Below are 26,065 nucleotides of genomic sequence, written 5' to 3'. Positions count from 1 at the left end.
ATTTGTTACGCACAAAATAAGCCCTCACACAGGTCTGTACACGTAAAAATGAAAAAGTTATGGATTTTTGAAGTTGGAGAGCGAGAAATGAGCGGAAAAACCCTGCGTCCTTAAGGGGTTAAAGTATTTGCGCCAGTATTCTGTCTGACTTTAAACTGAAAAGAACATGCAAACTGCTTGCACATGTATTTATGAAGTGTTTGTGCAAGTATTGTGTCATGGCTGCACTATGCCACAAAATTCTGCGGGTGCGGTCACACGTCGCGTTTACTGCATGCGTTTAAAACCCCATTGCTACAGCTGAAGGGATATTTCCCTAATTAAACAGCTGTTAACGCTTGTGTTTACAAAACGCAAGCGTTAACGCATTGTTAACACATGCATTAACATCACGGTTAACACATGCGGTTGTTAATGCATTATTAACACATGCGTTAACATCACGGTTAACACATGCGTTTTGTAGACACAGGTGTTAACAGCTGTTTAATTAGGCAAATCTCCCTTCAGTTGTAGCAATGCGTTTTTAAACGCATGCAGTAAACGCGACGTGTGACCGCACCCTGAATGGGGTGTTCCAGTGCTGATTTGGACAATGCACCATATTTATTACAGTGACTCGACAGAATTGTGTCTCATGCTCTATGTTAATTGTGCACCAATAAAGAAAACAGGTGCAGACTTTCCGAGTAATGCAGGATGAGCCAAATGAAGACTGTGCGCCAGTTTACAAAAATCTGGCACACTGCACACTAGTGATGCAAACTGCACATTACTTTAGATATATCAGGACCACTGTTTGTAAAAGTATTATTGTTCATATAGGACACATGATCCAATAGATTTCATTCCACTTCACACTTGTGTCCCACTTGTTGTTGATTCTTCAACAAAAAATTACAATTTTCTATATTTATGTTTGAAGCCCGAGGTACAAAAGGTACAAAAGTTCAAGGGGGCTGAATACTTTCGCAAGGCACTGTAAATATGTAATGTGTGTAAGAATGTACAAATGTGTACGAGTAAAGTATTGCCAGAGGGGAGTTTTTTCTCTGCCAGAAAACTAGCATAGAAGGCATTTTAGATTGTCCCCTGTATGTTTATTGTATTTCTCAAGTTTGTTGAAAGTTTAGATACGCTAAAAGCAACAAATTTTAGTGTCCCACTCCTTTATTTAAAACTTATAGACTTACCATCATCTGGTGGGTCTCTGAATGAGCCAGACCTAGTCATTGTTCCTTTAGGTCTATCAGCAAGAGATAGTGAACTCCCTAAATTTGAAGAACTGTAAAGTTCAAAAGAGGAGTCTTGAGCTGGAATACTGCTTGACCGGGCGATACGGGGAGCAGAAGAGGGACTGACTGTGGAGTAAAAGAAAACAAAAAAAATGTAATTTAACCATTTAACCGTTTAAGGACCTCGCCCCCTTTTTACTTTTTTCATTTTCATTTTTCATTCCCCACAATCAAAAATCTATAACTTTTTTTTACAGATGCAGTAAAATTGGTGAAAAACCGCATTTACAGCGTTTTCTTATGGGCTTGGAATTTACAGCTTTCACTGTGCGCCACAAATAACATGTCTTACTTTATTCTTTGGGTCAGGGCGATCATGGGGATTCCAAATTTGTATAGTTTTTATAATGTTTTCATACATTTACACTGTGGGTGGTATCTTTTTTTTGCGACTTTTGATTAAGTTTTCAATGCTATCATTTTTAGGACTGTATGATTGTTGTCTGATTAATCCTATCTTATACTGCCATACTATAGTATGGCAGTATATGGGGATTTTCATCCTCATACATTACAATGTGCAATTAGCACATAGTAATGAATGGGTTAAATCCAGACAGCCTGGGTTCTTCGGAAGAACCGAGGCTGTCATGGCAACTGATTGCCGCTCCTCGATGACATCAGTGGGAGCAACAATCTCCAACAAGAAGGCGGCGCCCACACGCCACCATCTTTTTGAAGTCACCGGCGGCTTTGATAGCGGTGATGTGCGGGTGTTACCGGTAAGTCTTTGCTGTGAAGACTTACCGGCTATGAAGAGGGCTCAACCCGTCAGCCCTCTCCACGCACCTGCAGCCGACCCGTGACATGCTATTACGTCACGGGTCGTGAAAAGGTTAAAGGGAAAATTTTTTTTTTTAAAGGATAAGTTAGATGAAAGTTTCCCGTTTTTATGCAGAGCTGTGTCCCTAGTCCCATGGGAGCGGCCAGTGAATAGTTTACCCCCCATTCTCTGGAAACCGCTTCATCATGCATCGATTTCTAATAAAAATAAACCTCCCATGTCCTCCATATCTCCCACACCCATCACTTCCCCCCTCTGGGAAACGTACATGTCTGTCCCACTCCTCACTGGACACTCTCAAGGGACGATAAAAAGGTTCTTAGAGATTTTTGTAATTTCTTCATTATAAATATGGCATTGGAAGATCTTGGTAAAAGAAAGACCCTATTGAACATCAATCACTTGTGTATCTCAATCTCTTAATGGCTGGAGAGAGGGAGAGATGATAGGGGCCAAAGATTAGAGAGACAATTGCCCGGTTAAGGTAATTCCTTATATGTGGCAATAAACTACAGGATAGGCATCCGGTAAGGCTCAGTAGGGAGCAAGAAAAATATTAGCTTTTGAAGCTCTGTTTTCACTAGATGCTCCTGAGGAACCAGTACAATAGAAACCCCCAAATAGTGACCCCATTTTGGAAAGGGCACACGTCAAAGAATGTATGTAGGGTTGTATGAGCATATTAACCTATAAGATGCTGGCTCAAATGTAATACAAAGTGAATGATGCAGAGTAAAAATTGCATTGCAATTGATCAAATATGCCATTGTAGTGACTAATCTATTTTGCCACTGAGGACAAACACCCGAAAAATCTTTCAGCGGCTTATTCCGGGTAAGGCAATATGCCACATGTGGCAATAATCTGCAGGATGGAGACACAGCAGGGCTCAAAAGGGAATAACTGGCATTTGGAGCACAGACATTTTACTATTTTTTTTTCTTTTTGGCATCATGAAGCATTTGTAGATGCCAATAGGGAGCAGTACAGTAGAAACCCCTAAGAACTGACCGTATTTTGGAAACTACACCCCTCCATGAATTAATCTAGGGGTGTAGTGAGCATTTTTACCCTGCAGGTGGACCCCAAATAAAATGCATAATGGACAGTGCAAAGTAAAAAAATATCCATTATGTCATATTGTGCCCAGCACATGCTAAAGGAAACAAGCACCCCAAAAATCATGATGTGTGTTTTCCCGGGTACGGCAATACCCCATATGCAATAAGGAAAGGTGCAGCATACAGCATGATTTATAAGATGTGCATAGTAATTCAGGGTAAAATCTACATATAAATGTCCAGGGATGTGTGATAAATTCGGAAGCAGTCTTTCATACATAGGGGCATATTTATCGGGACCTCTGCGCACCGCCAGTGGCGCAGAGGCCCTGAAATAATCGCAAATGCTAGCTTATTGCTAGCTTTTGCGATTATTTTTCACTATCCGCCACCTTCACGCCAGTGGGGCGTGAAGGGGGGTCGCAGCCGGCTGAGCGGGAGGTGCGGCCGGACTGGAGTGGGCCGGCGCGGGGCGTTACTGTCCCCGCGCCTGCGCACTCACTGCTGCCGACGACTTTTCCTACGCAGGGCCTGGCGTAGGAAAAACGCTGCGCAGCTGGCAGCCCGATACATGAAGAGGCAGAAGCCTCATCATGAATCGGGCTGCGAATATGCAGCGGCGGGGCTATCATACGCTGGAGCACGAGCGCCAGCGTATGATAAATATCCCCCATAGTCCTGGTTTTTCTGGGGATATCTCACAATGATAAATGGTGTCCTTTCGAATGCCTTTTTTGGAGCACACCCTGCACCTTTTTTGTGCCCTTCCCTTCTTGGCAGTATGGGGAGCTTCTCCTCAAAAGTGCTCCCCTGGTACAATCTGTGTTGTTGCCTCGCTTCCAGAAGTGCTGGCACTCCCCACTTCCTGGATGGAATCCAACAAGAATTACGATCCAGCGCCAGTGGTAGAAAATCTTAATCAATTTTTATTGACTCCAATGGAAACAATACAACATGACTTACGCAAGAGCACAGCGTCCACAGCGAGGGCTACAGATCTTTACCTACGTGTTTCGAGCACTTTATACGCTCTTACTCATGGCTACCACACATCTCAGAGGGAAAGGTAATATAGTGTTACCGGATGGAGCGTCAACTAGACGGGGAAACAAACCACACATCCCTGCTGTGACGTGTATACTTTTATATCCTGGGGGATCACTCCCAAGTGTGTGGTAATGTATAAAAACACAATTTCTTTGTTTATCTTAAAACATAACATGTATTCAGATATATAATAACTGCGTTAAAAACAAATAAAAGACAAGTAGCCCTGTATACAGGAAATAAACCTAGGTACGTAATAAATGGCGCAGAGTTGGAACTATTTGTATGTATATATGTGTTTTGTGTTCTTAATAATGGAACATAAACCATATCGGGAGCTTCAAGACACTTTAATGACAAACACAGGATACGGTATAGAACATATTCGATACAACACCAGAGGTGGGGACCGTAGTAAACAGCTTTTTGACAGGGAAGCATATTGGATACTATACCTGGACACCAGATTCCCTAAAGAAATGAACTATAAACATGAGTTCATGTTCCATTATTAAGAACACACTGTTGGACACACTGGTCACGTAAAGTTCCGAGCTGCCGGAGTGAAAGTGTTCTCTAAGAGTGCCTTATTGGGTGAGCGCTGCCCTTCCTCGTCTCCAAAAAGAACATACTTAATAACCACCTCATGAAAAATCCAGAAAAGTTGCCCCCTGGCCTGCACATCTATATAACACATAAATTTTATACAGTGCTATCTGCATGATGTGCACTGCCAGCTACTTGTACCACAGCCTTGACTTCCGCAAGGCGTTGTATGGCTGAAGCACCTGGTCAGACAAGTCAACCCCTCTCATGCATATTATTGTAATCCAAAATATAATTAGGTTTGGGGGTTTCTGTATTCGTACCTCATACTGGCACAGGGGTGTTCGTATGCCCATGTATTGTGGTTAATACAAGGACCTCTCTCTTGTCCTTGACACACAATACAGAGTCACTGCATAGTGCCCTGCTCCTGTGCCTTCTAGTTTTTGATCTCTTATTTCTGCATGCAACAGTATTTCTGGAAGCGAGGCACTTGAATTGTGTAGTGCTGGTCTAGAAATTTTCCAGGTAGAGGTGGTAGCCCTGGTCCACCAGTGGGTGCACCAAATCCCACACTCTTCTGTTACATCTTCCCTGTAACACCGAGATAGGGGGGCATTCTGGGGACACTATAGTCATCTCTTGGTGGGCACTGTGTGTTGTTGGTGTAGTGCAAACTTATGGATGGCTTCAAAGCACATCCTGCTCATCGTCATGGGGAACATCAGGGTATGGTACAGAATGTCTGTGCTCCAGTAGTTTTATGCTTCTCCATCTCTGCTGCAGTGACAGGGGTACACCTGTGGGGTTGTGCATAAAATGAAGTGAGGTTTTGGTCAATATGCTGTGCAGCATAGAGATTTGTCTGGACTGCAATTAAGTTCAACAGCTCCTCAACAAAAAAAAAACTTAAAGTCCACAGCTCTGAGCCCTGCAGTGTTAAATTTAATTTCAGGTTGGCTCAAAAAGTCAGGGACCTGAGGGGTATAATTATCCGTGGCACTTCTCCGGTAGCAGTCCAGGCCACTTCTCCTGCATGAACCCTACTGCACCTTCTCGGAGGTCCTTCCAGGTCACTGAAAGATGAGGAGGAGTATGATAGGTAAAATGGGACAACATACCCACTAGCAGATTCTGTCTTTGACTCTGTCAAAGGCCAGCATGTTGTAAGCCTCCAACATTGGGTAGGTCTAAGACATTGTACACAGAAAAATAAGAATGTGCACCCGAAAAATTTGGATAACGTACACCAGAAAAATTAGATGATGTGCACCCAACTACATAGATAAACCGCATAGCCAGGACACAGAAACAATAAGATAATGCACACCAAACTACACGGACAAGCCGCACAGATGGCACACAGAAAAAAAATAAATAATGCGCACCAAACTACACAGACAAGCCGCACACATGGCACACAGAAAAAAATTGGATAATTTGCACCAAACTACACGGACAAGCCGCATAGATGGCACACAGAAATATTAAAGTAAGTAAACCAAACTACAGGTACATCTACAGGCGCTCTAGAGAAAAAACAATACCAAGCACCAAAAAGGAAAAACCCATGTGCATCGTGCAAAAAGGCGCTACAAATGCACCTACCTTGCCCTAAGACACCCTAACTACCGCTAAAGATACAGTGCAGCGCTATTCACATGGTGCACTGAAAAGTGCTTCAAGTGCAGAACAACGCTAACACAGTGCACTGAACAGTGCATTTAAGTTCAGAAGGGTTCAGGAGATGGGAAAATGGAGGACAAATGTAATCACGCAAGGTGATTACACAGGGAATACACAGGAGGGAACAGATGGGAATCAATAGGGAAATAGTGATTTAGGTGTACACAGTAACACTCTTAGCTTTAATATTGGCCAAATATGTTGCAATTGGCCAGTCAGACTTGACTGGCCAAACACACCGATCGGCGGGCGGGAATGATACGATTGGCCGGGTGACGTCGGCAGGAGGTTCTCCTGCCTCCGTCACCTCAAGCCATGTGACACTGTGATTTCCAGGGTGCACTGGCACTGTACTAGTACTGTGCTGAGCGTGAATCACGGGAGCTGGCACCGTACTAGTAGTAGACCAGTGTCTCTTTCTGTGGTAATAACTTTTCAACACTTAAACATATTCCTGTGATTTTGAGAAGGTTTTCTCATGAGACATTGTATTTTATGGTAATAGTATCATTTTGCTGATCAGTTACTTTTTGGGGGATAAAAAAGCAATAATTTAGGAAAATTTAAAAAAAAAGAAAACATTTTCAAAGTTTCAAATGTTCTACTTTTTAAGACAAAAAGTCATACCACAATGACTACTTCTTTTTATCTTTTAAATTTTACGTTTTCTTTTTTTACATATGTGAGAAGGTTTCAAGTTTTAGTAGCAACTTTACCATTTTTGAACATTATATGGACTGATTCACTGAAGACTCAGGTGTAGTATTAGGTGATCACTTACAAGAATTGAAAAAATTGAGGTGCTCACCTTGAGGCTATCTTGTAGCCCAGCGTGTAGTTTATATTGTAATGAAGAGCGGCTTGTGGTGGAGTGTGGCCACGAGGCTCAGGCGTCCATCGGGCTTATCCCGCGGCTAGAAGCATATCGTAGTGGCAAGTCAAGGTAGTGCATCGTCATATGGTCCTCGTCTTTTTATTTTAACAGATAAAATATAACATGAACTACGCATTTCGGCGCTGGGCTAGCACCTTCGTCAGGTTCAGAATAATACAAGACAATACATAGTGAACATTATATAGGAATACAAAAGCCTCTTTTATATGGGAAGTGCGTCAGAGTAGTGAAAATTACATGATAGGAGGATACATTTGTCCATTAGCACTATCCCTAGAAACTATCCCTAGAAGTGTAGAGAGCGTAGGTATCTCAATTAGTACACCGTTCAATGTTTTATAAAAGTGACAGTTACACATATGGTTAAAACATACAGCACGTATAAGGTATATACAGTTTAAAAAAGTTGATAATGAAATAAAAACTGTGTATTTTGGGGTCGTGGAGAAAAAAGAAAAAAAATTACTGATGTGTACAACTAGTCTTTGGGCTTCATGAGTATTAAGATCGTGGTTTGCGCTTTTTGTTATCAATCTAATAAATTGGTAAGTTTATGAGTTGATGTTGATCAGCGAGTGTCAGCGAAGTACAGGAAAAAGTACCATCAAAGGGGCATTTAAATATCATCATAAAAATGTTTATGCTGTCCATTGATGCAAGACTAAGTCCGGTTCCTTACTCCAAAGTCTGTCGAGACACCTCACCACAGTTCACAATAAAGACTTCAATTGCAGTTCAATTACTCCGATTGAGCAGATCCCACATAATACTCCTGACCGAATAACAGCACTAAACAAAAAAGAATCCTATTGGCCAGGGGCGTTGCTAGGGTTGTAAAAGATCCGGGGCACGGGCCCCAATACATATGTAGCGCTCTTTTAGTAATGCCCCCTCCTGTACATAACCCCTCACATAACAACTTTACTGACAGTGTATACAGCTACAGAAACACCAGAGAAATCCCCGTCTTTTTCCCTCCAGTGACTGCAGGTGACGTCTCCTCCATCTTCTCCATTAGGCATCACCACATCTTATGTTCCTCATTGTCCCTACATCTTGGTTCCCTGGCAGTGTTATCCTGCTGCCGCCCCTAACAATCCCCCCAAATACTGTAAGGCTGCGCTCACACTTTGTCTTGCATTTAAACAAAACCCGGTGCGTGTTACCCATCACGCCCCAACAGTAAGTAATGTGCCCCACACAGCCCCCCAGTAAGTAATGTGCCCCACACAGCCCCCCAGTAAGTTATGTGCCCCACACAGCCCCCCAGTAAGAAAAGTGCCCCACACAGCCCCCCAATAAGAAAAGTGCCCCACACAGCCCCCCAGTAAGAAAAGTGCCCCACACAGCCCCCACTAAGTAATGTGCCCCACACAGCCCCCCAGTAAGAAAAGTGCCTCACACACAGCCCCCACCAGTAAGAAAAGTGCCTCACACACAGCCCCCACCAGTAAGTAATGTGCCTCACACACAGCCCCCACTAAGTAATGTGCCCACACAGCCCCCCCACTAAGTAATGTGCCTCACACAGCCCCCCAATAAGTAATGTGCCCACACAGCCCCCCCAATAAGTAATGTGCCTCACACACAGCCCCCCAGTAAGTAATGTGCCTCACACACAGCTCTCCACTAAGTAATGTGCCTCACACACAGCTCTCCACTAAGTAATGTGCCTCACACACAGCCCTTCACTAAGTAATATGCCTCACACAGCCCTCCACTAAGTAATGTGCCTCACACAGCCCCCCACTAAGTAATGTGCTCACACAGCCCCCCACTAAGTAATGTGCTCACACAGCCCCCCACTAAGTAATGTGCTCACACACAGCCCCCCACTAAGTAATGTGCTCACACACAGCCCCCCACTAAGTAATGTGCTCACACACAGCCCCCCACTAAGTAATGTGCCTCACACAGCCCCCCACTAAGTAATGTGCCTCACACAGCCCCCCACTAAGTAATGTGCCTCACACACCCCTCCACTAAGTAATGTGCCTCACACAGCCCCCCACTAAGTAATGTGCCCACACAGCCCCCCCACTAAGTAATGTGCCTCACACAGCCCCCCAATAAGAAATGTGCCTCTCACAGCCCCCCAGTAAGTAATGTGCCTCTCACAGCCCCCCAGTAAGTAATGTGCCTCTCACAGCCCTCCACTAAGTAATGTGCTCACACTAACCCCCCTTATTCTCCCTCTTCCCTATCATGTTTCCCCCCTTACCTCACAGATGCAGCTCTCTCTCTCTCTCTCTCTGTGTGCACTGCTTTCCCCGGCAGGTCATGTGACCATGACATCATCACAGGTCCTTCAGCCCCTGTGACTATTATTCACCGGAGGCTGAGCTGCTGGGGAAAGCAGTGACAGCAAACGTTCTCATCACGATCCGTGCAGGACACGGATCGTGTTGAGAGAGGGGAGGATGCCCGGGGAGATCCGGGGCACAGGCCAAAAGATCCGGGGCACGATCTATTGACCTAGCAACGCCCCTGCTATTGGATCTTTAGGCTGCACACACCTGAATGACTGAATGAAGCCATCGAGACATTCGAGAATTGAACAGCATAGCAAGTATTATTTAGATCTTAAAACTTGAACACAACTACTACTAAATACCAATAAACTTTCAATTGAACCAACTTACCTGTTGAAATATAAATGACCATGTAAGTTCCCCCGCAAGAGCATGTCGATCAAGTCTGATAATAATCCATGCCATCGGACCTCTACACGTCCGGGATTGAAATAGAGAAGAACTTCAGATCTTACACGACCTCCGTAGCAGCTAGTATGAACTCACTAGTTACCATGGAATTAACGACATTCACACGGGTTAGGATCGCGATACTTCTCTGCCCCGGCTTTCATACTGACCAAAATGAAGCCTTTGGTTACTATGCAATCCGAAACGCTTGCACACATAGCGTGATACCTCTTGGCCCCTCTCGGCTTCCGTACTGGCCCGAAATGAAGCTTGTAGTCACTATACAGCTAGGAACACTTACGCACATAAAGCCTCCCGTTATCATGACACCGGGGATACCTGGACATAGGATCCTGTACTTCACCGAGACTCCTGCTGCTCCCGTAACATCAACTCATAAACTTACCAATTTATTAGATAGATAACAAAAAGCGCAACCATGCTCTTAATACTCATGAAGCCCAAAGACTAGTTATACACATCAGTACATTTTTTTTCCTTTTTCCTCCATGACCCCAAAATACACTGTTTTTATTTCAGTATCAACTTTTTTAAACTGTATATACCTTATACGTGCTGTATGTTTTAACCATATGTGTAACTGTCACTTTTCTAAAACACTAAACGGTGTACTAATTGAGATACCTACGCTCTCGACACTTCTAGGGATAGTGCTGATGGACAGATACATCCTCCTATCATGTCATTTTCACTACCCCGACGCACTTCCCATATTGCGAAAGAGTATTTTGTATTCCTATATAATGTTCACTATGTATTTTCTTGTATTATTCTGAACCTGATGAAGGCGCGAGTCCAGCCCCAAAACGCATAGTTCACGTTATATTTTTTCTGTTAAAATAAAAAGACGAGAACTATATGAAGATGCGCTACTGATGTAGAATTCCTTGACTTGCCACTACGATCTACATTTTTGAACATAAAATCTCAAACTGTAGATCCTATACCAGGTAGCAAATGGAAAGAGTGCAGACCTCCAGGGTAAAGAAAGGATTTTTACTTGTGTATACTCACAAAGTATCAGTAAAATCGCGCGTATCAGTAAAAGCATGTAGCATCAAACACCTCGCCCGACCCAGGTTTCGCCTCTTCAGGCTTCTTCTGAGGCAAAACTGAACTGCCATGCAGAGTTGTGTTCTGGTTTGTAGCGTTCGGGCCGGGAGATCCCAGGAAACACATGCTGCAAATGTGATGCGAGTTCAGTGCAGCACACTCGCAAGTGTAAAAGGGGCCTAAGATTATTCTCATTTAGTCCTAAAATTTACACATTGAGGAGGAATGTGAGGTACCTGCTTTACCTGACATGTGGATGTCAACTACTGTTTCACCACACAGCAATGTCAAGAACAGAGTTAGTGCTTTTGGTTTTTTTGCAGGCCAATTTGGCTACAAATGTTTTGTGGAGCCATTGCGTACTTGAAGAGCCCATAAAGTACCAGTACAATAGAAAACCATGGCCATGGGTTTTGAGAATGACACAAATATTATATTTTCACATGATCTTATGCCCTTTGGAATTTATGTGTGTTTGTCAGATGTTTTTATCACATACAGAAATACAAGTGCAATCATATTATGAGTAACAAAAGCTTTTATTGAAAGAATGAGTTAATGGAGCAAGTCAATATTTGCAGTGTTGACCTTTCTTCTTCAGGACCTCTGCAATTCTCCCTAGCATGCTCTCAATCAACTTCCGGACCAAATCCTGACTGATAGCAATCCATTCTTGCACAATCAATGCTTGAATTTTGTCACAATTTGTTGGTTTTTGTTTGTCCACCCGTCTCTTGATGATTGACCACAAGTTCTCAATGGGATTGAGATTTGGGGAGTTTCCAGGCCATGGACCCAAAATCTCTATGTTTTGTTCCCTGAACCATTCAGTTACTTTTGCTTTCTGGCAAGGTGCTCCATCATGCTGGAAAAGGCATTGTTGATAACCAAACTGCTCTTGGACGGTTGGGAGAAGTTGCTCTTGGAGGGCATTCTGGTACCATTTTTTATTCATGGATGTGTTTTTAGGCAAGACTGTGAGAGAGCCGATTCCCTTGGATGAGAAGCAACCCCACACACGAATGGTTGCAGGATGCTTTACAGTTGGCATGAGACAAGACTGGTGGTATCGCTCACCTTGTCTTCTGTTTTCCAGATGTTCCAAACAATCGGAAAGGGGATTCATCAGAGAAAATGACTTTACCCCAGTCCTCAGCAGTCCACTCTCTGTACCTGCACCCAGTCTGTCCCTGATGTTTTGTCTGGAGAGAAGTGGTTTCTTTGCTGCCCTCCTTGACACCAGGCCTTGCTCCAAGAGTCTCCGCCTCACAATGAGTGTAGATGTACTCACACCACTACCTGCTGCCATTCCTGAGCAGCTCTATAGTGCTGGTAGCGCGTTCCTGAAGCTTGCTGGTCCTTCTTGGGTGCCCTGGAGCCTTTTTGGCAACAATGGAACCTCTCTCAATTAATTCCTTGATGATGTGATAGATTGTTGACTGAGGTGCAATCTGTCTAGCTGCGATACTCTTCCCTGTTAGGCCAGTTCTGTGCAGTGCAATGATGACTGCACGTGTTTCTTTAGAGATAACCATGGTTAACAGAAGAGACACAATGATGCCCAGCACCAGCCTCCTTTTAACCCCTTAACGCTCTGCACCGTAGCTCTACGGCGCAGAGGTGAAGGGAATGTATAAAGAGGGCTCACGGGCAGAGTCCTCTTCATACAAGGGTGGGGGTGTTTGCATATTGCAGCAAACCCCCACCGCTAATAACCGCGGTTGGTGTTTGCACCGATCGGGGCTATTAACCTTTCCGTTGCCGCCAGCAAAGTCGCTGCCGGCATTTGAAAGACGGCGGCGCGTGGGCGGCGCCATCTTTATTCCGATCACCGCTCCCCCTTCGTTTAAAGCCTCGGGTCTTCTACAGATTCGTTACAATGAGCCAGTGGCTCATTGTAATGAATGACCTGCAAAATGCCAAATATTGCAATACAAAAGTATTGCAGTATATGGTAGGAACGATCTGACCATCTAGGGTTAATGTACCCTAGTTGGTCTAAGAAATAGTGAAAAAAAAAAGGGGAAAAAAAGTTAAAAAAAATTAAAAAAAAAATTATAAATATTTTAATATTTTACTATATTTTTTAAACTTTTTTTTTCTTTTTTTTCACTATTTCTTAGACCATCTAGGGTACATTAACCCTACATGGTCAGATCAATTTGAATTTTTAAATTCAAATCCCCCCTTTCCCTAGAACTGATATAAAACATAATAAACAGTAAAAATCACAAACATATTAGGTATTGCCGGGTCCCAAAATGCCCGATCTATCAAAATATAAAAACGGCGGTGATCTCCGAGCCACCTTTTTACATCACATAAAAAATGGAATAAAAAGTGATCAAAATATCACACAGACCTCAAAATGACACCTCACACAGCTCGGTAACCCAAAGTATGAAAAAGTTATTAGCGTCAGAAGATGGCAAAAAAATTTTTCTCTTTTTTGTACACATTTGTTTAATTTTTGAAAATGTATTAAAATGCAATCAAACCTGAATAAATTTGGTATCACCGCGATCATACCGAAACAAAGAATAAAGCTGAGGTGTTATTTGGAGCGCACAGTCAAAGTCGTAAAAACTGAGCCCACAAGAACGCAATGCACGTGCGTTTTTAAAAAATTTTTTCCACATTTGAAATTGTTAAAATGTTAAAATAATAACAGTACTGGAAAGTAAAATTTGTTACGCACAAAATAAGCCCTCACACAGGTCTGTACACATAAAAATAAAAAAGTTATGGATTTTTGAAGGTGGAGAGCGAGAAATGAGCGAAAAAACCCTGCGTCCTTAAGGGGTTAAAATCTCCAGTGGTGTGATTCTTACTTAATCATGACATATTGATCTCCAGCCCTGTCCTTATCAACACCCACAGCTGTCTTAATGGAGCAATCACTTAAACAGCAATGGAGTTGAAATGTGTTTTGGGGAAAAAGTTCATTTTCTAGGCAAATATTGACTTTGCAATTATTTGCTGTTAAGATGATCACTTTTTATAACATTCTGGAGTATAGGCATATTGCCGTCATAAAACCTAATGCGGTAGATTTTGTAAAAATAAACATTTGTATCATTTTCAAAACTTTTGACCATGACTGTACACCAGGAAATGAATTTCTCTGAGGCTGTAGTGAGCATTTTAACCCCCAACATGATAGCAAAAATGTAATACAAATTGCAGGATAAAAATTGCATTTTTTTTCTCAAATATGACATTTTAGTGCCAAATAGTGGCCAACTCATGCCACTTTAGACAAACACCCCAAAAATCATTCTGTGGGTTGTCTCGAGTACGGCAATATCTCATATGTGCCAATAATAGACAGGCTGGGCACACAGCAGGGCTGAAAAGGGAAGGAGAGAAATTTTGCTTTTGGAGTACCATTTTCACTAGAAGTGACCCCATTTTAGGAAAGGGCACCCCTCAAAGAATTGATCTAGGGTTGTACGAGCATTTTAACCCCTGAGATGCTGGCCCAAATGTAATACAAAGTGAATGCGGCAGTGTAAAAATTGCACTGCTTTCTCAAATGTGCCATTGTAGTGAGAAATGTGTTCAGCCCTACTCAAGCCACTGTGGATAAACACCCCAAAAATTAGTTATTATGAGTATGGCGATACTTTTTACGTGGCAAAAGTCTACAGGATGGAGACACGGCAGGGCTTGGAACAGAATGGCATTTGGAGCACAGAAATTTAATTTTTTTTTAGATTCATGAATAATTTGTAGATGCCATTAGGGATCAGTACAGTAGAAACTCCTGAAAACTGACCCCATTTTAGAAACTATACCCCTCCACGAATTAATCTAGGGGTGTAGTGAACATTTTAATCCCACAGGTGGACCCCAAGAATAATGCATAGTGCATAGTACAAAATATCCATTATGTCATCTCGTGCCCAGCTCCTGCCAAGGGAGACAAACACCCCAAAAATAATGATGCAGGTTCTCCCGGGTACGGCAATACCCCATATGTACCAAGAATCAGGCCCGACGCCATCACCAGGACAACCCGGGCAAGTGCCGGGGCCCCAGGGTACTGGAGGGGCCCACTCAATTGTACCGGTGTCGCCATCACGTGTGCTGGCTTCAGGGTCGATGCATACGGGAGGCCCAGGCTCAAGAAAGAAGGCAGCTGCAGGCGCTGCTCCGGGGGAACCAGGAAAGGTGAGGTTTTTTTCCCAGAGGGGCAGTCAGTGTGCCCGTGCAGGGGAAAGGGGGTGCAGTGTGTCTGCAGCGTGGATCGTGGGGGGAAGGGGTGTCACTGTGTCCGCACAGGGGGTTAGTGTGGCCGCAGTGGGGGGTGGGTCAGTTTGTCTGCAGGGGGGAGGGTGTGGGGGGCGGTCAGTGTGTCCACAGGGGGGGGGGGGGGGTATCAGTGTGTCCGCAGGAGGGGGTCGGTAAGTGTGTTCGCAGTATGGGGGGAGGGAGGTCAGTGTGTCTGCAGGGGGGGGGCAGTGTGTCTGCGGGGGGGGAGGGAGGGGGTCAGTGTGTCTGCGGGGGGGGGGGAGGGAGGGGGTCAGTGTGTCTGTGGGGGGGGGGAGGGGATCAGTGTGTCTGCAAGGGGGGGAGGGGAGGGGATCAGTGTGTTTGCAAGGGGGGGAGGGGGTCAGTGTGTCTGCAGGGGGGGAGGGAGGGGGTCAGTGTGTCTGCAGGGGGGGAGGTGGTCAGTGTGTCTGCAGAGGGGAAGGTGGTCAGTGTGTCTGCAGGGGGGGAGGGGGTCAGTGTGTCCGCAGGGGGGGGCGGCCAGTGTGTCCACAGGGGGGTGGGAGGGGGTCAGTGTGTCCACAGGGGGGGGGGGGAGAAGGGAGGGCGTCAGTGTGTCCGCAGGGGTGGGGAGGAAGGGGGGCAGTGTGTCCACAGGGGGGGGTCAGTGTTTCCGCAGGGGGGGGGGGGTCAGTGTGTCCGCAGGGGGGGGGGTGTCAGTGACCCCTCTACATACCTTGGACTACCTCGTCTTGGCTTACCCTCCTCAAAGGATCTTCAAGCAGTAGTCCCTCCCTAAAAGACTACTTATATTGTAAGTCTCCAGGAGGGCCGTCATGGAGGACAAAGTGGAAAGAGTGCATTAGTTACTAGCTGGTAATTCTATTTCTATTAGTCCACCATGATGGCCTATATATTCCCTCCCTGAAGTTATTTTTTTCTTGAGGTTATATTGTATTCACAATGATAAAGCTTGTATGTTATTGAAACATATAAATAAATCATTGTTGTATCTTCCTCAGTGTGTTATTTTGTAGTCACTGGCGGGAGGATGCGTGGAGGGGATTTTAACCTTTCTTCTTCCTGTCCCTACCGAGGTCAAGGGCATCCTCCAGGAGGGCCGTCATGGTGGACTAATGGAAATAGAATTACCGGGGAGTAACTAATTCACTCTTTCTTCAATTAATATTATTTTTAAAAAATTACCTATGTGAAGATACTTTCTCATAAATTTAGTGATTTGGTCCTTTAGAAACAATACTGTGTCCTTGGATACAGCCACCTCAGCTGGAGTGATTGCACAAAGAAACAAAAGGTTTTTGTATATGCAACGTCCGGGAGTTACTGGATGTCCCACAGCCATCATGTGGCAATGATTGCTGAATCCAGGAAGTCAGGCAGGGCTCATTAAAGCATGTCTGGCCACGGAACAACATGGCTATGATAAATTATCTTCACGCAGGAACATTTTTTAATGACATCCAATTGAAGAAATGTTTACATATGGCAAATTAATTAAATGTGAATGGCTAGATGGGAATACCCTTTTAAGTCTCCCTTTGAAATGTACCAGGGACTCGTCAATCGATATGTGCCTCTTGGGGGTATATACTTCCATAATTTTGGCAATTTTGGGCCAAACCATACACCATCTATAATATCTGGGGTCATCTCTGGGTGGGCACTGTGCATTGTCGGCATAATGCAAAAACCTATGGATGGCTTCAAAGCACAACCTACTAATTTGCCATGCAGGCTTTTTTTACCAGTCCCATAAGAATTACTATGCCCCAACATTTCTCAATATCTGCCGCACTGACAGGGGTCCACCTGTGGGGTTGTGCATAAAAAGAATTCTGGTATCCTGCAATATATTGTGCAGCATATAGATTGGTCTTGGATACAATCAGACCAATTAGGTCCTCACTATTCTGAGCCCTGCCATGTCCATAAAATCAGGGACCTGGAGGGCATTGCTAATGGGGGTCACCCATGTGGGGTCAGAAGTCCCAGGCACTTCACAGAATGGTGGCGTTAGACTTGGATCTTCCCCCCCCACAGTCACTGATCACGGGCATTGGCCAGTCTGGTACAGACTTGCCAATGGTAGTGATCGACATCAGAGGATCAATCAGATCGGCCCTGTGATGTCAGAGGGGGGATGTCCCCTCGCAATTGCAGCATGCCATACCGCCTTGCAACAGGATGACGTCATTTTGGCATATATATCCGCCGCTAAGTGTTTGGAAAACTAGCATCTGCTGGATTATGTGGTTTAAAACCCAATGAGGGAAAAGCTATTTTTCTATGTTTTGTTGGTTAAGTGATTGTAAAAACTGGAAACCATGGAAACTAAAGGACAGTGTCTGTTTAAAACAGCGTCACAGATCTACCAAAGTGCAAATCAAATAACAGAATTTTAACAACTTGTTATAAAAATTTGGAGAACAGTTGCACATATGATAAATGATTACAATTTTTTATTTGCTTTGAAATTAATTTAGACATGAAATACAACTCACCTAAACATGGTAAGGGAGGTTTCCCTACATTAGTTAGAGGTAAAGGTGGTGGCAGAGGAGATAAGTCATCAGTGTCTTGAATTCCCCCAATGGTGTGTGAATGACGTCTCTCCTTGGGTTCATCCTGAGAATGTGACTGGTACCTGATATGGTGAAATAACAGTTACATAGTTTTCTAATGGTTCAATTAGATCAACTTTTTTTTTTTTAAAAGTGCTAACAACTGAGCTGCCCATAAAAAACATAACCCCCTTTCCTATGCAGATATTTTCTAAAACTTTCAGCCATCCACTGAGAAATTGATGCCCTATCATGAGAAAGAGCCTTAAATAAAATGACAACTCCCTAATAGAGGATGTTTGAAAAGTCATAGCATTTTGTTTTTTCTCTTGCTTATTTGCAAACAATGAGACAAAAATTATAGAGTATCTTCACTCTTCATAATGTTGCGTTTTATTATTTCTCTTTTACTTCTCATAAATATTTACAAAGAACCACAAAATTAAGAATTATGATGTCTCTAGGCAATGTTGGAATAATCCAGTGTCCCTGATAATATATAAAAAAAAACTGTGTTGGAATGCCATACTTGTTTATAATTTAAGGACTGAGGCTTCTGCAACGACTTGTCACCAGTGCAATGCACATGACACCACCACTAGTAACTTATTCAACTCTTTATTGGTGTGAAATCATCTTTTCGTAGTCCTCATGTTGTCTGCACTTGTGCTTTGAATATGAGTATCCGTCCGCCACCAAGACATAGGATATGTACAGAGGATGATGTAGATATAGAGGGGGAAGGGAATGTGAAGACAGCTTGACTTTATGGTTGAGCTCCCTGCCTCCACAACTTTAAAATATGATCATACAGGAGTAATAAAAGATGACATATACTGTATAACTATATCCAGCCACCATGAGGAGAAAGAATAAGATAGATTTCACACTAATAAACAAATGAATAAGGTACCAGTATTTGATTTTGGTGACTAGATCACTTTAAACGTTCTGCTTCCCCTGCCACTGCCATTCATTTCTGTTTAACTCTCTCTCTAGCTCTCTCCACTCTCTTTTTACAGAAATTGTTCGGTTATTTCTGTAACAGTTTCTATGTAGCCAGAGTATCAGAATTGTGCTAAGTTTAAAGCGTATACATTCCCTTCATGTCTGTTCTGTGTTTTGTATAGGTACTCACTGACAAAAAAATGCAAACAGATGAAACCAAAGAAACCAAGGATATGTAAATGTGTTTATCCACTCCTTTCTTCAAGGGGTGTCAGTCACTGTGCAAAGGGGATGCTGCTGGATTATGCTAAGCAGTATGAAAAAGTAGAAAACGGTGCATAATTTGCATAAAAAAGCCCTGCATTATCTGTAAAATGACAGATCATAGGAATCCATATGTCCCATTATCTGACCATTGTAACCTGTGTTCTGTCAGAGAGGAGGGGCTGGGGGCGTGTGTTTATCTTCTCTCATTCTGTGGCTGACAGTTTTTTATCTCTCTAAGCTGTGTTCATACAATGTGTTAACATTATGCTAATATTGAGTTAACGTTGTGTTTACACCATTTTTATAAAAACACAATTAGGCTTATTTACTAAGGGTCCTGCGTTTCCGTTGGGTTTTCCGGCGTTTTCGGGGATCCCACCACTCCGGCGGACCTAATCGGGGAAGCGACACATGCAGGAAATTAGGCGCACAAATCTTTGTTCATTCTTGTCAGACACTCCGGATCGGGGAACGCGCAGGACCAGGTAAGTAAATGTGCTCCAATGTTACAAATTGTGAACGGGATACTAACACAATGGAAATGCAAACATGACAGAAACATGAACACAGCGTAAATGGAAAACACACCTGCAATGTAAATGCCATGTAAATGTTAAAACAATTTAAGCACAAACATGACGCAAACGTAATGTTCATATAAACGCAAATGTGGCTCAAGTGCAATATAAATGCAAACAGAATGTAAACACCATGTAAAAACGCCATGCAAATGCAACACAATCGGCGCAAACTACCCAACGCTACGCAAACACCACTTAAACGCAGACATGTTAACGCAACCCAAAATTATGCAATGCCATGCAAACACCACTTAAACGCAGACATGTAAACACAACCCAAAAGCCACAGAAATGCAACTGCAATGCAAACATCACAAAACGCCACAAAATGACGGGTAAACACTGTTAACAAAATGTCATGTTTGTATAAATGTGATGAAAAGTTCTCTTTAACTCAATGTTGGTTTTGTTTGTAAGCGGGTTGGGAAGTGGTTCACTGCCTTTAGATTATATGTAGCTATTAAAAATGACAAAGGGAAAAAGAATTGATTATGCTTACTGAAATGTATTTAAAGGGAACCTGTGTGAAAAAATTCAGTTGCGGGCAGGTTCCCATAGAGCCCTTGTGGCATTAGGGCAACCATTCTTCAGCTAATAATATCACTGTGCAGAAAAGGAAAAAATTAACATTTATTCTCTGCCTACTAACCAGGCAGAGTCTAGCGAGTCGAGGTGGGCGGATACATATGTGCGAGTCCCGCGGCTTGCTCACACCTCCTTTCCCTACGTCATCCGGCTGTCGGCTTAATTATAACACAAATGCGCACGCACATGCGTGGCTTTACTGCTTAGCTTCCGCGCATGGCAACCGCGAATGTGATCACGCCGCAGGATGTATTTATCCGTCCAGCTCGACTTGCTAAACTCTGCCTGGTTACCAGGCAGAGAATAAATGTACATTTTTTCCTTTTTCGGAGCAGCAATATTATAAGCTGAAGAAAGATTGCCCTAATGCTATAAGGGCTCTATGGGAACCTGCCGCAACAGAATTTTTTCAGACAGCGGTGACAGGTTCCCTTTAATATGTTGCACAGAAGTCTTTGGTGGTGATGACAACTTCAAAACACCTCTTGTATGGAGAACCTAGTTGCATATGTTGGGCCAAAATCACACCTGATCCCATTCTTCATATTTTTAGACCCAGTTCACATGCCTCGTTTACATGCAAAACTTGTGGTCATCATTCCTTATCGGGCACAGCTCCTACCCCGCTGCCTTTGAATTGTGTTTCAAAATGCAATTCAAATGCAGCATTTGACCTGAAGATCATGGCACAGTCGTGCAGTGCAAGGCATTAATCATGCAGTGTCTGGATTTTGTTGCACGCCATATGTTAAATGTGCACCAAAAACATGTTTTGGCTGTTAAGGAAGGTTAATTGCTGTTCTGCCATATTCTGACAACCACATATTTTCCATACTTCTGAGCTGTTGTTGTTTACATGGTGTTTCATTGTTTACATAGTTTTTTTATTGTTGTTTTTTTATGCGGGATGATCTGTATTTCATTGTATAAAGACATCATCTGTATATCATTGTATAAACTTTTTATCACTTTTGGTGAAATGGTGAAAAATTGGTCAATCTGACGGGTTTTTTTTCTGTTACAAAGTTCACCATATGGGGTAGTTATTTATATACGTATATATTTTAATAAATCAGGCATTGGAACAATAAAAATAAACAATAATATGTTTATGATTATAGGAGTGAAAATCTGCTTGTGTCATGTAAATGCAAATGTTAACATCAATTTGTCAGGATTCAGGGGTAGTGGGCCCAGTGGACAGATGAAGACGTAAGCCAACACCTGGAAACAAAGTCTAAGTGGCACCCGGTTTTTACCAGAGCCCGCGGCAAAGAAGCATGGACTTGCTGCGGGGTGGTACCAGGCATGCTCCACAGGCAAGACTTTGTCCGCGGTGACAGCAAAGGTAAGGTGCAGAGTCGTGAGGCAGAACCTTGGTCAGGGACAGGCAGTAGGTTGAGGCATGCAGCACAGGCTCTACGTCAAAGGCAAAGCAGAAGGTCAGACCAGGCAGCAAAGGAGCGTAATCATGGACGAAACCGGGGTCACAACGGGAATTCTCAACACAGGCACAAGGCATGAGGAACACAGCTTTCCCAGATGCATGAGACACAAAGATCTGGCGGGGCATGAGGGAAGAGGTTGGCTCTTTATAGATTTCCAGGTGGCCAGCGGACTTTTAAATCTCAGACGACCAGCGTGCGCACGCCCTAGGAGGCGGGAACGTGCGCGCTGGAGCAAGGAGACCGTAGCTGGAGCACGGCGAGGTAAGTGAACCTGCTGCTGGCGTGAGGGGGCACACAGTGAGGAACATGTGAGAATATCCTGTTAAATTCACTCTTACAAATATATCCTGCTCCTTCACAGAGCTCACAGTCTGGTGAGCTGACATCAGAGGGAGAAGGAGGAGATGTACAGGAGCACAAAGGTGAGGGCCAAGAGATGAGCAGTCTACAGCACAGACAAGTCTTTTTTTTTTTTAAATTCATCCAAATCAAAGCCCAACCCCAAGGACTAGACGGAGTATTCTGTCAGGGTGCAAGATAAGTTATAACACAAGAGTATATTATGATGCAAATGCTGTCGGCAATGTGAGGTTTGTTGTTTAACCAGATCAAGGCGGACATAATTTTATGTCCTGCAGTGAAAAAAGTTGAGTGTAGCCAAGTGATTTCTACTTTCTGAATATTGTCTGCTTCCTTTTGAATTACTTTCAGTAGTAGAGTGTAATTATGTTTGTACAGAAGATGGGTAGTGGTTGTGATATTTATGCCGAGGTATTTAATAAAGTATTTTCTCCAGTCAAACCGGTATTTGTATTTAAGTTGTGAAATGGTGGAGGAGGTCATGAATAGGGGAAGTGTCTGGGTTTTTTGTGTGTTTAGTTTGTAATGTGATAATTGTCCACAGGGACATTGCTCACGTTGTCAGCATATAATAAAATTATATGGGTCATATCTCCAATTGTTATACCTGATATCTGACAAGAATCTTGAATTTGTTGAGCTAGGGGTTCCATTATTAAAACGAAAATAAGTGAGGAAAGAGGACAGCCTTGGTGTGTGCCATTAGAAATATCAAAAGGCGCACATAAAGTGCTTTTGACATATACCATTGCATTAGGGGCAGAGTAGAGCATTATGGCATTGATTGTGATGGCATTATATATTGTACCTGAAAAATCCATCTTCTCTTGTGCTGAGAAGACGAACGACCAATTAATACGGTCAAACGCTTTCTCGGCGTCCAATGCTAGAAAAATACCCCCTTGGTGTCTGAGGTCTGACGATTTTTATCAAAGCCCACTTGGTCAGAGCTTTTTATGTTTGTAATATCTTGGCAATCCTGTAGCTATTAGTTTTGCGAAAATCTTCAAGTCACTATTCAATAGCAATATGGGTCTGAAATTCTGAGGGACATTCGGGTCTTTGCCTGGTTTAGGCAAGGTGGTTATTAAAGTTAATTGCTTTTCTTTGGGGAAAGAACCTACATATATAGCATGTTGGAACATGTTACATAATGGATAAAAAGAACGCGTAAGATCGATGCGTTTCGACATTTAAAACGTCTTAGACATGATCTACACAATAAATTTGTACAAAGTGACAGTTTAAATAAAAACACTTACCCAATCGCCGACCGGGAAGGAGGAGGCACGACCGGAAACAGCGGCATCACTGGAGAAACACACCTGAGCGGCTGCACTCTGTCCGCTGGTGGCGCGTTTCCCATGATGACGTCATCTCCGGAGATCGAGTAATAACCACGTGATCACAAAATGATCACGTGTCACCCGGTCACATGATCACGTGATCACATGGAACGAATCACGTGATCGGCCTTTCACGCCGGCCCGGGAATTAGGATAAAGGGTAATATAAAAACAAGTGATATATAAAAAAACACATACAGTCGGAACCTTCTTTAACAATTATTAACATACTACTCATGTTATGGAAACTTTAGAAGCACATGTAAGTAAATGACATAATATTACACATATTTAGAATTCAAATCTCTTATATCCAATTGTACATATTTATATTCATATTGTGTTTATAAAGCCATATTTTGTATAGTATAGCTTAGGAATGGAGACATATAGGAAAAGAATATATATATGTATAATCCTTTCCCATAAGAAGAACCAATTAGGACATATTGAAAGACATATATAAGATATTAAATAAATTAATAATGTTATTATATTCTAGTTCCCCTATTCTTCCCTTGTTTAAGGGCAATATACTTAGACAAAAGTAGGATGAGTAGAATTCTGTGTAACCCAATGTTGCAAAGAGTCGGCTCCTAGATTATGAGAAATACACAAATAATACAGAGAGTCGATTCTCAAGAATGTGTAACCTGTATGGAACTAGTAAGTGAGAATTAGATCTAGTCTCCTATTGAGACCCTCTGGATGCCGGGTACCAAGTACAAACATCCAGAAGGTCTCTCTATTAAGTAGTTTACGTTTAAGGTCCCCTCCTCTTTGTTTTAGGAAGACCCTTTCTATGCCACACCATACAAAGCCGGACACATCTTTGTTATGTGTATCCCTGAAGTGCTTCGATAAGGTCGACACATTCACTGCATTATTTCCCACATCAGATCCGGGTTTTAAGTGGACCTGTAGTATGTCCTACGTACTGTTTTTGACAGATGGAGCATCCTGCTAAATATATTATGTTGTTAGAATTGTAATTAATATAACTACGTATATCATACTTTCTCTCTGTAGAATACGAGATAAATGTCTTTTGTACAATAATGCATGTGCAGGCTTTGCACCTACTGTGTCCGCATTTATAACACCCGGGAAATTTTAACCAACTAGGGGTCTGAGTATTCTTTGCCGAACTATCGAATAGGCTGGGGGATAGTAATGAGCCCAGCGTTTTGGCCTTCTTAGCTACACATCGAATTCCTGTTGAAACAATTTGTGACATTTCCTCATCTTGTAAAAGTATTGGTAGATACCTATTGATTATCTGTTTGATTTGACAGAACTGTTTACTGTAACAGGTAGAGAACACTAAAGATTTTTGTTCAGTGTTAGAATTCTGGACCTTTCTCATTCTGAACTCCCTGTTAGTAAGAAGATTTGATTGTGTAGTTTTGGAAATTCTATTGTCTGCACTATCTAAATTTGATTTTCTATATTTCCTCATAGTGAGTCTTTTCTTTAACAATTCTTTTTCTTTTTGAAATGTATTATCCTCTGAGCAATTCCTGCGTAAACGTACCATTTCCCCATAGGGGATATTTTGAATTACATGATGAGGGTGGCAGGATGACGCCAATAATATGAAGTTGCCTGCAGTACTTTTAGTGTAGGGGCTAACTATAACTTTTTCCTCACTCCCGCTCAGGATGACATACTAAAAAAATCTTCAATATTGATTCCTCTGATCTGGATCTAGGAACGAGTTTTTTTGTACAATGGAACCAGTTGCACAAACTAATGGAAAAGGAAGCCCGCATGTGGTGGGATGCAGAGACACTTGAATCGTACATAGACAAGAAAATGATACCACGAGGACTTCGCCTACTTAAAACACCTACCACCATTTACTCCCAAACCATCTTGGACAATTGGAACATGACCCTAGGTGAATGTTCACTAAAATTGATGAACCTCATAATAACAGAGGAGAAACGTGCATTGGAAGAAACAAAGCTTTCCATTAATGCAATTAAAGAGGAACTGATCAGTAATCTGCCGAATCATCTGTTTAAAGAAAAATTATCCTCATGTCAGGAAAAGGTCAAGAAATTGGAGGAAACAATCATGGGGGTAAAACGCAATAAATTTCAGAGAGATGTGATCGACTATAAAGAAGATATGGTATACACTTGGAGAAAAATTAAATATGGTGATATATCGGAAGGCGATGCAACTCCGAGGTCTATACTTAAGCACGGCAGATCTGGCTCCAAACAAGGAAGGAAGAACCGTAATAAGAAATATAAAAGAAAAGTCAGTTTCTCGGATACAGATGACTCTACCAATGGACATTCATCCTCCACACAATCACATAGTGATACCTCACTAGTGGATCTGACATCCAATAGACATTATTACACTACTTCCAACAAGTCAAAAAACGGGGAAGATGCGCTGGCCGCAAGCACAAAAGAAGCAGGCATAAAAACCAGGCGACAACATCAGAAGACCAAACAAAAATAACTAAAAATGTGGTACTTAACCTCTCCAGCTACATCTTGACACAAGACCAAATCAATTTGTTGGAGAAAGGTCTGAATTTTGCACCCAGCTGCGACTTCAACCTATACAATACACTACTTGATGTCAACAGACTGGCCAGAAATATCACTTTACGTAGACATTTCTAAA

The 26,065-nt window shown here is 42.7% G+C and overlaps 1 protein-coding gene across 4 annotated transcripts in view; it reads right to left on the bottom strand.

The window, feature by feature from the left end:
* NAV1 (neuron navigator 1) overlaps positions 1 to 26,065 on the bottom strand; it is a 436,382-nt gene that overhangs the window by 177,961 nt on the left and 232,356 nt on the right. For all 4 annotated transcript variants that reach the window (XM_072137230.1, XM_072137232.1, XM_072137231.1 and 1 more), the window contains exons 10-11: positions 17,825 to 17,967; positions 1,194 to 1,361 (exon numbers count right to left, since the gene is read on the bottom strand). In XM_072137230.1, the coding sequence (XP_071993331.1) occupies positions 1,194 to 1,361; positions 17,825 to 17,967 (311 nt within the window). The remainder of the gene's footprint in view (positions 1 to 1,193; positions 1,362 to 17,824; positions 17,968 to 26,065) is intronic.

The sequence above is a fragment of the Engystomops pustulosus genome, chromosome 2 (assembly GCF_040894005.1).
Source record: "Engystomops pustulosus chromosome 2, aEngPut4.maternal, whole genome shotgun sequence".
NCBI lineage: Eukaryota > Metazoa > Chordata > Amphibia > Anura > Leptodactylidae > Engystomops > Engystomops pustulosus.
This window is presented reverse-complemented; position numbering and strand designations above follow the sequence as displayed.